Genomic DNA, 13,908 nt, shown 5'->3' with positions numbered 1-13,908 from the left:
AAAAAATATAGCTACAAACGGCAGTTTGGGGACTGTAAAATGTCAAATTTTCAAGCTCGCTCGCTTCGCTCGCTCGCATTTAATCGTTATGCAATTCTCCTGATGTTGCTGTCAGTAATTCCCAGCAGTTGGCGCCCGGTGCCCCCCCTCTCCTTAATTTCCAAAGCGAAAAAATATAGCTACAAACGGCAGTTATGGGACTGTAAAATGTCAAAATTTTCAAGCTCGCTCGCTTCGTTCGCTTGCATTTAATCGTTATGCAATTCTCCTGATGTTGCTGTCAATAATTGCCAGCAGTTGCGCCCGGTGCGCCCCCTCCCCTTAATTTCCTAAGCGAAAAAATATAGCTACAAACGGCAGTTTTGGGACTGTAAGATGTCAAAATTTTCAAGCTCGCTCGCTTCGCTCGCTCGCATCTAATCGTTATGCAATTCTCCTGATGTTGCTGTCAGTAATTGCCAGCAGTTGGCGCCCGGTGCGCCCCCTCCCCTTAATTTCCAAAGCGAAAAAATATAGCTACAAACGGCAGTTTTGGGACTGTAAAAAAATGTCAAAATTTTCAAGCTCGCTCGCTTCGCTCGCTCGCATTTAATCGATATGCAATTCTCCTGATGTTGCTTTCAATAATTGCCAGCAGTTGCGCCCGGTGCGCCCCCTCCCCTTAATTTCCTAAGCGAAAAAATATAGCTACAAACGGCAGTTTTGGGACTGTAAAATGTCAAAATTTTCAAGCTCGCTCGCTTCGCTCGCTCGCATTTAATCGTTACACAATTCTCCTGATGTTGCTGTCAATAATTGCCAGCAGTTGCGCCCCGGTGCGCCCCTCTCCTTAATTTCCAAAGCGAAAAAATATAGCTACAAACGGCAGTTTTGGGACTGTAAAATGTCAAAATTTTCAAGGTCGCTCGCTTCGCTCGCTCGCATTTAATCGTTATGCAATTCTCCTGATATTGCTGTCAATAATTGCCAGCAGTTGCGCCCGGTGCGCCCCCTCCCCTTAATTTCCAAAGCGAAAAAATATAGCTACAAACGGCAGTTTGGGGACTGTAAAATGTCAACATTTTCAAGCTCGCTCGCTCCGCTCGCTCGTATTTAATTGTACAGTTATGCAATTCTGATGTTTCTTCCATGAGGTGCCCCCCCCCCAATGTTTTGACCCACGGTACGCCACTGAACACCCCCCTTTAAAAAATCCTGGGTACGCCTATGGTCCCTAGGATGGTGCCAATCGAGATTAAACTCCACCTCTAGCAACCACAGCACCTTCTGATTGGCTCACTAAGAGAGTCAAATTTCCCGGGCACCTTCCTCGTAACTCGGCGCTTGGAGCCGACATACACAATGCGTTTCGCTCGGGTTTGTGTAGTTGGCAGATACGATAATTGCATGCACTGAAGACTAGTGGTATGTACATGTATAGGGTGCACGCATTACCCAGTGGCATCAACATGCCATGCCCGTGTGTACACGTAACAGAAGCGGGTGGCAAATCCGTATCCACATCATTACATATCGTGTTTTAAGTGTGGTCAGATTGTCTTTAAATCGCTGGGGACGTTTCGAAGGCAGAAAAATTGATAGAGCTAGCAAGGGTCACGGTTCCTGTTGTTTTGTTTTGTCTTTCAAGCCATGCATGTGTTGCATTGTGCGATGGTGTTTATCAAAAAACAAACAAACAAACACGATTAGTTAGTTTGGTGCAATGCACTTGACGTGTAGTATTTGAATATTGGACATAAATTTTATGACCGCTCCTTTCCTCTCATCTACTGCCCTTTGAGTCAACTTGCTGGCGTAATATTTACTACGAGTAGACAGTTTCGAGAATATTGTAAGTTTTCTTTTCAGTAATTCACACAATTATGTCATATTGCAGCAGTTGACGGATGAGTTTGCGATCGCATGTTGCATGATTTGTGTCGTGATTTGCGACTATGATGTGATCAAATCATGTTCCCGATGAATCTGTTTTCACGTTGGAAGTTAGCGCTGCTGTTCACTTCCGTTGTGGAACATTGCGATAGAGAAGCTCGGATAGAAAGCCAAACGAAGAGCCTACACTACAGAGCGAGCGTATCTATTGTAGCAAGAACAATGGAGCATAATGTATGCATGCGTGGACAAAAATTTCCGAAACGCTCGAGACGTGTCTCCGAAAGCCAAACTATGTAAATGCGTGCAACGCACCAGCCAATCGCATGCGAGACCATGCGCCGTAGCAACACTGGGCATATTGGCGCGGCGTTCGAAAGAAGCTCGAAACTGACTAGTGCGATCCAACATAGAGTGTTTAAAATTCCATTTTTGATAGGAAAATTCATTCTTATGATATGAAATTTAGTGTAGATGTAGAAAACATATCAAAGATTCGATTTCTGCAAAAAACCAAAATCGAGAAAAATAATGGTCAAAATCTTTGTACCCCGCCTAGGAGGGAATTTGCTCTTGCGACTTTTGCCTGAAACCGTTGTCGAGGGTCACAAATGTTTGCGTTAGATTGGTCAACTTGCTCCCGGTAAGCTTGGTTCAAGTCTGGGTCATATGTCACTGGTAGTGATACTTCTGGTAGCATTGTATTGCTGTTGCTAGTTGCAATAGCTTATACTATTTTCTGCTTGATCATTAGTCTTTTTTTACATGTCATAGTGTAGTCTAGACTGAAGTACATTAATCTTTGTCCCACTTTACAAGTCTTGTCGGGCGACAATAGTCACTTCATTGCATACAGACAGCTGATTCCACATCTAGTCATTACCCCAAAGTTACAGCTTCTGGCCCTGGCAGGTTACTGTGGAGGCATGCAAAAAATGGATATCACATGGCTGACATCTCCAATTTCCAAAGATTTTGTTCCATTGCACAGCTCTGACGTCACAATAAACAAACATTTGCCGTGCACACTCAACAATTACAAGCGCACTTGCAAGCGCTTATTTATCACTCATTTTTGTAAACAACTTCAGCCAATTGGTTTTGCATACGTATGTACATGGCTGACTGTGACTGTGCTGCTACTCATTCGCCTTTACAGAAAAATTTCTGTTATAAATTCAAGAATCTGTGTGGACCATATCTCTTGACATCCCGAGTTTTTGCATAAAACAAATATTATATGGTCTGTACTCGTGCAATGGAACACGATTTCGCATGAGGAGAAAGACGAGGCACACTTTTCAACTCTGCTTCGCCTCATTGAATAGAACGCCTCTATCTTTCATCTCCTGCAAAATCTTGTACCATCGCACTCGTGACCAGACACTATTTGTATATCACTATCAACTTATTTAGTTCCACCATCAGTGAAGATCTTACAGCTTTCATTGATAGCTGGAAGTTGATCTTTTAAATTATCATGTTTGATTGTCCTAAATTTATGATGGAGCTAACGCACTTTGTCAAGCCTTACAGTGCTTTATACAGTGATTGTCACATGCACTAGAGTGCTTTTCTTGGTGATTGCCACAGATATAAACTACCTGTCAATGCACAGATGTTAAAGTTCTGTATCCTCCTCATGTCACCACGGCCTCCCTGTTGAACTGAGGCATAGTTTATTTAATTAGGCTGTTTAACTTCCAGTAAGATCTAGGTTTAGACAAGGCTGTTTAACTTCCAGTAAGATCTAGGTTTAGACCCATGAAATATCTTCTCCGTGGTTACTAGCCAAATTTCACTCCCTAAACTTGAATGATGTACATGTATATCCTGCTTGAACAGTTTGAAATCATATGTAAAAATCAACAGAATTATGATTTATCGATATCCAAGAAATGTTTATTATAATTCATGACCCTTATGTACCCATGTCTGCCCTGTGTCCTCAGTTGAACCAATCCCAGTTGTGTCTGTGTCACCTACTGAGGCCTCGGCTGTCATTGGGGGAAGTGTCCTCTTCCAAGTTCGCATTGTAGGCAACTACACCGCAGCTGGTTGGCAAAGAGTGGATGGCCAACCTCTTCCCCAGGATAGCTATGTGGAACCAGGCACCTACAGGTTGCAGGTACATTTTTGTTTGTTCATTTTCCATCTGAGATGATGGCTGGATAGCCCACATGTTTCAGCTACAATAAGCTGATCTTCCATGGGGCCCAGTTGGATGTGAGGCTGGACCACATCACCGGTGTAAACATCCTGCTCTTTGCGATGAATAAATGAAGCGGGATCTTTTCTGTGCATGAGTTGTAACTCTCTCACACACGGAACCTCCATTTTATGTCCTATCCGAGGGACTGAGTGTTTTGCCTCTTGCTAGAGGGGACGGTATGATTACACACAACATTGCTCAGTGAGACTTGGGTATTGAACCCAGGCCGCTTGGGACGAAGGCAGACGCGCTATCGACTGAGCCAGCTCACCACTTAACATTAGAGGAACACACATAATTCTAGCAGTCATCCATGTTTTCTGTGTATATATGTACAGATATTTTGAAATGTTCCATTATATCTTTACATCAACACAGTGCAGGATGGCATTTGTACAATTCTGAATATAAAAAGCAGAACTCAGTAGTTTATCAATATAGAGAAAAGCAAATATACCACTTACGTAGGTCTTACACTAATCTCATACATTTTTTGTCTGCAGTTAAATTTAGTTCACACTCTCCATCTAAAAAATAAAAAATACAAAAAATAAGTGGGAGAGAGAAAGAGAGAGACGCAAGAAAATGAGAAAATGGAGCAGGCAGTATACTGTAAAACGAGGAATGTTTGCATGCATTTTAATCTCGCGAATTTCGCGAGCGCCAAGATTCGCGAAATTAAAATGCACACGAAAGTTCTTGTCTACACTGTATGCATTGAATGCCAGTGGCAGTTCGCGAAAATTTCATGCTGCAAACGTCGGCTCCAATTTGCAAAAAATTCATGCCGCGAATATATCATGTTTTACAGTAATTGGTTAGAAAGCCATGTCAATAAGAACAGAACAAACTTCATGAGAGAAAGACACAACGACTTACCTTATCATCTTCTAGTGTTTCAATAGCATGTCCCACTAGTTGATAATTTACAAATGCTCTATGAAGCCAGGACCCTAAATTGCATTAAAGTTGAGATCAAGCATCTTTATCTGGCTGATACCTGACTTATCTTTGATTTTCTGACTGTTTTGGTTGTGACACACAAGCCATATGTTACATATATAATGAATTTCTAAAAAATGCCTACTATACAGTATGTATTAAAGACCTGCAGTAATGTAACCTAATATGATGACAAAGACTGTTATAGGGTTTTGAGAAATGTGAGTTATACATCCACATGTCCCTAGGATGTTGCCTGTGTAGGGTGAAAATTAGATTGACACAAGATTACAGTAAATGTGGTGATGAATTAGATTAAATTAGATTTGATTGCAGGCTTGTGCAACTGAAATTTCTTCATAACACGTATTACATTTCTTCTTTCAGATTCGAAACCTTCAAGCCAGTGATCAAGGAATTTATGTGTTTATAGCATCAAACCGATATGGGTCTGGCTCTGGAGAAGTCAACCTGCAAGTTGTGGGTATGGATGACTAGTTTCTTTCTTTCTTTCTCTGTAGAAGGCAGTGCACTTGAATAAACCAAACTTATCACTCAACCCGCTGGGGAATAAAACAATATACTCTGTTTTGTATTCAACTGACCTCACCTTTTTCTCTTTTTTTTATGCCTCCGCCACAAAGTGGTGCCGGAGGCATTATGTTTTCGGGTTGTCCGTCCGTCCACATTCGTTTACGCGATAACTTGAGTAATATCGACTGGAATTTTACCAAACTTGGTCCAAGTATAAAGTATGATGGGGCAATTACTTGATTAGATTTTGGGTGAAATCAGCCAAAGGTCAAAGGTCAAGGTCGAATCATGAAATTGTATCCATTTAGGCGATAACTCAAGACTGGATCAAGCAAATTTCACCAGACTTTGTCTGAGGATGATGTATGATGGGACAATTACTTGATTAGTTTTTGAGTGAAATTGGACAGAGGTCAAAGGTTAAAGATCAAGGTCAAATCTTAAAATTTAACTGTTTACGTGATTACTCAAAACTGGATGAAGCAGCTTTCACCAAATTTGGTCCAAGGATGATGTATGATGGGACAATTAGTTGAGCAGATTTTAGTGACATTGGCAAGAGGTCAAAGGTCAAAAGGTCAAGGTCAAATGTAAAAAGGTAAGGTAAAAATGTTGCTATTTCCCCCATATCCATGCAATGTCCGACGGTATTTTCTTGAAACTTAGTGTAGACATGTACTACTGCGTAAAGATTCTCCAGAGAGAGTTTCATGTCATAAGGTAAAAGGTCAAAGGTTAGGTGAGAATGTTACAATTTCACTTTCTTGCAAATGGTTCAATGTATCTTATAAAAGGGGCAGTCAGAAGTCAATAAAAATCCTCACTTCCCCAAATACGTGTACCTGCACTCTTAGACAATTATAGCAAACCTAGTTCAAGGAATGTGAACATTCAAGATATTTCTGACAAACCTGTCATTTCAATATTTTGTCAGTCATCACACATTGTGAAGACATTGTATTTGTAGTATACACCTATTGGGAGAATCATGCATTATGGTGGAGGCATCAGTCGCCATAGTGACATTTCTAGGGTTTTTTTTTCTTTTCTTGGTGGGGTCACTTTAGCCTCACAAAGAATGTGTGACCATACTGTGGAAGCTTGAAGGAAATTAACATTTTGATTTATAGTTTGTCTAATCACTGAACATCATGATATGTAAACTAGTGAAATTTTGCAGTGCCCCATTTTTCCTAGGTGTATAAACAAAGTGCACAAAATACTCAACAAACAGAAAGTGAGGCTACATTCAAGTGACTGTGTCTCATAGGGACATCCTGTATTTAAAGTGAATTGAGAGTCTTCGTCCATCACATCACCCAAACACAGCACTTCAAGTGTTAGCTGACACAACTTGTTTCCTTTCACACCAGGACATTTAGGAATATTAACATTGGTGAACTTTCCATTTGTAAAACAGATAATGGCAAGGCAAAGAGTTTTAATCTGCAACTTATATTCTAGCCAAGTTGTGAATCAAATATATTATCTTGAGTATAACACTACCTTGTGAAAGGTTCAAGGAGAAACACACAAAGAGTAACCAGTATTCTTTTACATTGTGTTCCTGTATTGCCAAGGGTGATTTTATTTTTTTTTTTCTGACCACTGCTCAGATAGGCACAGTATTATTCTATGGCTTTACTCAGAGTAGGAAAGTGACATATAAAAGAATGTACCTACCCACACTGTGAATCTAGTGAACTGTGTTGGGTTCCCCCTGACCTCCCTCCCCCCCCCCCCCCCCCCCTTGACAGCCAACGTCAGGTGTCCTCTCCCTTGCCATAGCTCTGATTTTCTGACTCTTTCTGTCCATCATTCAGGACAAGCAATGAGAGTAGTGATTCAGGAGCCACAGAGAGTAGAAGTGTCAGAAGGAGAGACAGTCATCTTCAGGTGCACCGGAATCAGTCAGGTAGGTCAACTTGGTCCTTAGTAATCTAGTCAAGTAGCCCTGTGCCAGTTAGTCACTGACCTGTATAAGGCATACACGATGCCCATAATAGATTTTAGAAGATATGATCGAAATTCAAATGCTTAGACAGATTTGTGTGTGTGTGTGTGTGTGTGTGTGTGTGTGTGTGTGTGTGTGTGTGGGTGTGTGTGTGTGTGTGTGTGTGTGTGTGTGTGTGTGTGTATGTGTGTGTGTGTAGTGACATGTACTCCCTTTCACTTTTATTTGTTCAGAAATAAGAAACACCTTGTCACCTTATGTGTTTTGTTAAAATGATATAGCATTGCAGTATAAAGTCTTTATATAATGTGTGATATTCTCACGTAGATGTTGTGATCTGTTGATTGATAAAATGTGACTGAAACTTGGTATGTCTGAAGTGCAAAGTTTGCAATGATTGTTTGTAAAAATTACTGCAAGGAAATGTAGACCCACACATTATGATGTGTACACCCTTTGTATTATACTGTTGTAATGGTCTTGAAACCAATAGATACAACTTACATGTATACCGGTATGCACAATCTGCCTTTGTTATGTCTGCATACAAAATATGCATGTCTGTATTAACTGTAGGTCAGAAGCAGTTTGAGAAATTAGTGCATCCCAGTCACTATCTTTTATGTTTTAGGTTCCAGCATACACAATCGCGTGGAGTCGTGCCGATGGCTTCCTACCATCCAATGCTAGAGACATCATGGGGACACTGACCATCACAGGGGTCACTCTCTCTGATGCTGGCCAATATGTGTGTATGGGATCTAACAGCCTGGACACTGCTGAGGCCTATGCAACCCTTGTTGTTACAAGTAAGTACTTATAATGCTATGGCTATGCATAGTGTGTACACAGCTGTTATACTGAATAGGGTTCTCTGTGATATGATATAATTAGTCAAGTTTACTGTTACATTATGGTCTGTAAGGCATATATTTGCAAAGTTTTCATTTTCACAAATTTCAGAAATTAACTGATATATAAAACCTAACAGCACACTGTATATTGTCTCCAATAACACGAATACAATCCACAATTATATCTTCCCTAAAATTGAATCGACAATGCTTCTTAATAAGAGATAATACAATTTCATCCTGTTTCTTGTACTTGTGGATGGCAAAATCAATCAACCATTCATGAAATTGTATTACTGGTTGAGATTTGTGAAAAAGGCTTGCAAAATATGTGGGGTTATTCAGTATATCTCTAAAATAAGTTTCCATGTATGCTATTTTGTATCAATTTTCAATCTTTCAGCATTGCAATCACATAATTTGCTTTTTGTTTATGTCAAAGACGTATGTAGACCAGTTCTAATTCTATTTTTCTGAACTCCTGCAATATGCATTTTGTGTGGCATTTGTGTTCTCCCAACCCGTTGCATAATCTATTCAGTAATATTGAAGTTACAGATGAGGAAATATTGTACATTTATGGTCCTAATTTTCCATGTGAAAGTAAAAGTCACTCCACAGGAGACGCCTTTTCTTCTATTTTGCTAGTTGTGTTCAGGGAGTAAATCTTACAACTTTCTTCTGTGTCCACCAGGTTCCTCCCAGAGACCCACAGTCGTCATTGAGCCACGCTTTATTCGTGTCACTGAGGGTGACCGCGTGGAATTTACATGCAGAGCCACAGGTAGTCCAACACCAACCCTTAGATGGACCGGTGGACAAGGAGGCATCCTAAACCCAGATTCCACTTTTGAAAATGGTGTATTTGTCATCCCCGGGGCCAGAGCTAGTGATGAAGCAGAGTACTTTTGTGAGGCTTCCAATTCAGCTGGATCACAGTCCATCCGTACTGTCCTCTATGTTAGCCGTGAGTGTCTGTTTTGTGGTGTGTGCTTTATTCTTCACTTTTGTATGATAAGATTGATCACTTTACAGAAGAGGTAATTGTTTTGTTCCGGCATGATTAATCCTGATTCTTATACCATATTATATTTTGGATAAAACAATTTATCCTCTAGTGATTGGTTGAAAGAGCTTCAAGTGAATATCGGGATTTTCAACTATGTCAGCATGTTTGACACTTCATGGCATACTATTTGCAAAAGGACATCACTTTTTTGACGGCCTTTTCCAAATAGTATACACTATGTGTGAAATTATGTCACAAAGCAGTTGTGACATCATAAAGTAATTTTGACATCCCGCACTGCTTTGTTTCGTCACTCTGTGAAATGAAACCATTTCTAACAAAACAGTTGTGACATCACAAAAGCAATTCTGACATCATGTGCTGCTTCATACGGTCAGTGTAAGATTCTGCCACAACATCGCTTCTACCACATGGCTTCTCGCCTCACACTTTCCCCTTCTTTTGTTTGAATTTTTTATCCAACATGTAAAACAAACATACTCTTTCTAATTTCGAGTTTCTAGTTCAAACTTTAAGCTTTGGTGTCCCAAAATTTATTATTCACTGAGGGGTGTATAGTACACATTGTACTATTTTGGAGATACCTCTGCCCATTGTACTTTAACTAGAAACTCTCAAAACAAAGTATATTTGTAGAATATATGCAGTTTGAAAATCACATTGTTCTTCATGAAACTCAAGATACTGTATGTGGTAATATGTCCTGGTTTCTACAGCATCGCGCTCTCCTTCAGTGACCATCAACCCACCTACAGTGAGTGTGAGTGAGGGAGAACGTGTCATATTGTACTGCTCAGCAAGGGGTGATCCTGAACCAGATAAGGTGTGGTCTCGTGTTGATGGGGAACTGTCATCCAATTTCCGTGAAGAGAATGGCTACCTCATCATCCCAGCTGCTTCATATGAAGACAGTGGTACCTACCGATGCTCTGCGACAAACAGCTATGGGTCTGACTACACTGATGCAACAGTCTCTGTGCGAGAAGGTTGGGAAATATTCATCACTATTGCCCATAGATTACATGGTTTTGAAATGGAATATGAGAAATTGATGCATTATAGTATGAGCTTGTGTGTGTGTGTGTGTGTGTGTGTGTGTGTGTATGGATTATACATTGTATATCAAATTGAAGCTTAGATATTGGACTAAATTAATATTATGTTATCAGAAAACACTCGCACGTGTGGCTCCATCTGACATGACCACATCTGTATTCATTGGGTCTTATTTAACCAGCAAAGCCTCTTTAAAACTGTATTACTGTTCTTCCAGAATGCCTCACCATTATTCTTTCCAGGTACTGTTTTTACACATGAGTTAGAAAGGGAGTTAAACATCTGCAGTGATACAGATGTCTGCACCAAGTAAAAGGCAAATCTCAGTGCCTCTCTAAAGTCTAGACCCTCACCATGATATAATAGTGCTTCCACAGGTTTCAGCTCGCTGCACTATACGTAGGATACAATACACAATCACTTGTGAATTCATTGCTTAAAAGAATCCTGCACAAATGCTATCTACTATTATAATACTCGAAGTTGTTGTTGTTGTCGCGGCCTTATGTATTTCCTTTTTTATTCCGGCGTTGCTGGTTTTTCTATCTCCTCCCGAGCCGTCGGCTCCGGGAAGCTGCGACCGGTGCCGTCGGCCGCAGGAGAGTATCCTGCATCGAATGGCGCAGGTTTCGTCCCCGCTCCGCCTCCGTGTCAACATCGAGGACGAAAAAGAAAAATTAATTAGATAGATGCATAATGCATTTTTGTGCGTGACGAAAGAGCCGAGCGTTTTAATATTCACCGAACCTGCGCTGGACTCCTGCTTTCTCGACCGTTCATCTTTTAGCTGGCAGAGACAGTGGGATACTAAAGATGATGGATGCAGCGAAATCTGTGACATCTTCCGGCGGACGCGCACGCACACACACAATGTACAGAACTCTACACACTCTACACTGTGTGTATTGTAGTTCTGTGATGTACCTTTGCCTCCGCCATAAATTGCCCTGTTATGTGTATGTAATGTATTGACGATGGTTACACGAAGCACTCTATATGTGTGCGCGTGATATGGACTACAACTCAAGGGCATTTACGTACAGTGCCGACCGCGGGAAACGTCACGCTTTTCCGCGATCTGGACGAGGCCACTGACGCGTATCCCCGCGGGTACCCGCGGGTATACGCGTTCAGTGGACGAGTCCATCCGCCCGCACGGATAATCCATCCTCGGGAATTTGCGTCTCGATTGACGCGGGTTGGACGAGGGTGGACGAGGGTGGACGAGGGTATTCAAGGGCACATTCCCGTTAAGCTTTATTTTGACCGCTCAATCAAAATACATTTCATGGAGTTCCGACTTTGCCCATTTTCATCAAATTCCGATTTCAGGGGCTTTTTTTCGATTTAATCACACTCTGATGTCCACTGCCTTGATTGTTCGCTACTTTCTAAAGAAGTACACCTGCGGAAGTTGTGCACATGCGTTCATCACTCAAGTATCAATAATTATTAGAACATATCGACATCGGTTACGATCATCTCGCTATTCACGACTTTTAACGACCTGCGCCACCAAAATTTCATTGCTGAAAATTCGGTGGCCCAATCGGGCTACAAAAAAAGTCGGATGTTTGCCTTTACTTTTGAAAATGAACAGCGGTAACAGTCGGCTCCGTAAGACGCAAAAATGAATGTCGCATGTTTACTTTTGATTTTAGAAATGAATCACGGTGACATTTGACTCCGTATGATACTGGAATAAATACCGAATGTTTGCTTTGGCGTTCGGAAGTGAATGATAATATTCAACTCCGTAAGACGATAAGATAAATGCCGGATGTTTGCTCTTACGTTCGACAGTAAATAGCAATAACATTCAGCTCCGGAAGATGCTTGAGTAGGCTATATGTCGAATGATCCCTTTGACGTTTGGAAATGAATAACAAAAATATTCAACTCTGTACGATGATAAAATAAAAGACGGATATTTGCTTTTACTTTCGAAAATAAATAGCAATAACATTCGGCTTCGGAAAATGCTAACATAAATGTCAGATGATTGCTTTTACGTTTGGAAGTGAATAGCAGTAATATTCTGCTCCATACGATGCTAAAATAACTGTTGGATGTTTGCTTTTAGATTTCGAAATGAATAACAGTAACATTCAGGTGCGTTCGGTGGTAAAATTAATGTTCAATGATTGCTTTGATGTTCGGAAATGAATAACAATGACATTCAACTCCGTATCTACGTTTATAAAATATACAATGTATATCTGATGTTTGCTTTTACGTTCGGAAGTAAATAGCAATAACATTCAGCTCCCGAAGATGCTAAAGTAAATGTCGAATGATCCCTTTGACGTTCGGAAATAAATAACAAAAATATTCAACTTCTTACGATAATAAAATGAATGACGGATGATTGCCTGTACTTTCGAAAGTAAATAGCAATAGCATTCGGCTCCGGAAGATGACAAAATAGATGTCAGATGATTGCTTTTACGTTCGGAAGTGAATAGCAGTAATATTCTGCTCCATACGATGCTAAAATAACTGTCGGATGTTCGCTTTTAAATTTCGAAATGAATAACAGTAACATTCACCTGCGTTCGATGGTTCGGAAATGAACACAATAATATTCAACTCCGTGTATACGATGATAACATAAATGTCTGATGTTTGCCTTTATGTTCAAGAGTAAATGGCAATAACATTCAGCTCCGGAAGATGCTAAAATAAATGTCGAATGTTTGCTGTGACGTTCGGAAATTAATAACAAAAATATTCAACTCCGTATATACGATTTTGCGTTCAGAAGTGAATAGCAGTAATGTTCTGCTCCATACGATGCTAAAATAACTGTCGGATGTTCGCTTTTAAATTTCGAAATGAATAACAGTATACATTCAGCTGCGTTCGATGGTTCGGAAATGAACACAATGATATTCAACTCCGTGTATATGATAACATAAATGTCTGATGTTTGCTTTTATGTTCAAGAGTAAATATCAACAACATTCAGCTCCGGAAGATGCTAAAATAAATAACGCATGTTTGTTGTGACGTTCGGAAATGAATAACCAAAATAACTCCGTATATACGATGATAAAATAAATGTCTGATATTCGGTTTTACGTTCGAAATATAACAATAACAATCAGCTCCCTTCGACTTTCAGAAATGAATGATAATAATATTCAACTCCGTACGATGTTTAAATAAATGTCGGATGCTTGCTTATAATTTATATTGCTATGTACTTTCGCAAATAAATAGCAATAACATTCGGCTCCGGAAGATGCCAAAATGATTAATGTCACATGATTGCTTTTACGTTTGGAAGTGAATAGCAGTTACATTCTGTTCCGTACTATGCTAAAATAAATGTCGGATATTTGCTACATGTGTATTACATTTCGAAATGAATAGTAACATTTGGCTGCGTTTGATGGTAAAAAACAAAACAAAAACAAAACAAAACACACACACACACACAAAACTGTCTGAT

The 13,908-nt window shown here is 40.1% G+C and overlaps 1 protein-coding gene across 1 annotated transcript in view; it reads left to right on the top strand.

The window, feature by feature from the left end:
- The window catches only part of LOC139731795 (basement membrane-specific heparan sulfate proteoglycan core protein-like), a 278,824-nt gene that overhangs the window by 204,227 nt on the left and 60,689 nt on the right, over window positions 1-13,908 (top strand). The window contains exons 43-48 of the mRNA XM_071642667.1: window positions 3,825-4,000; window positions 5,414-5,510; window positions 7,384-7,475; window positions 8,146-8,323; window positions 9,063-9,335; window positions 10,115-10,384. Of these exons, the coding sequence (XP_071498768.1) occupies window positions 3,825-4,000; window positions 5,414-5,510; window positions 7,384-7,475; window positions 8,146-8,323; window positions 9,063-9,335; window positions 10,115-10,384 (1,086 nt within the window). The remainder of the gene's footprint in view (window positions 1-3,824; window positions 4,001-5,413; window positions 5,511-7,383; window positions 7,476-8,145; window positions 8,324-9,062; window positions 9,336-10,114; window positions 10,385-13,908) is intronic.

Source organism: Diadema antillarum, unplaced genomic scaffold (assembly GCF_040938485.1).
Source record: "Diadema antillarum isolate AM-2024a unplaced genomic scaffold, OU_Dant_1.0 seq00000385_RagTag, whole genome shotgun sequence".
Taxonomy (NCBI): domain Eukaryota; kingdom Metazoa; phylum Echinodermata; class Echinoidea; order Diadematoida; family Diadematidae; genus Diadema; species Diadema antillarum.
This window is presented reverse-complemented; position numbering and strand designations above follow the sequence as displayed.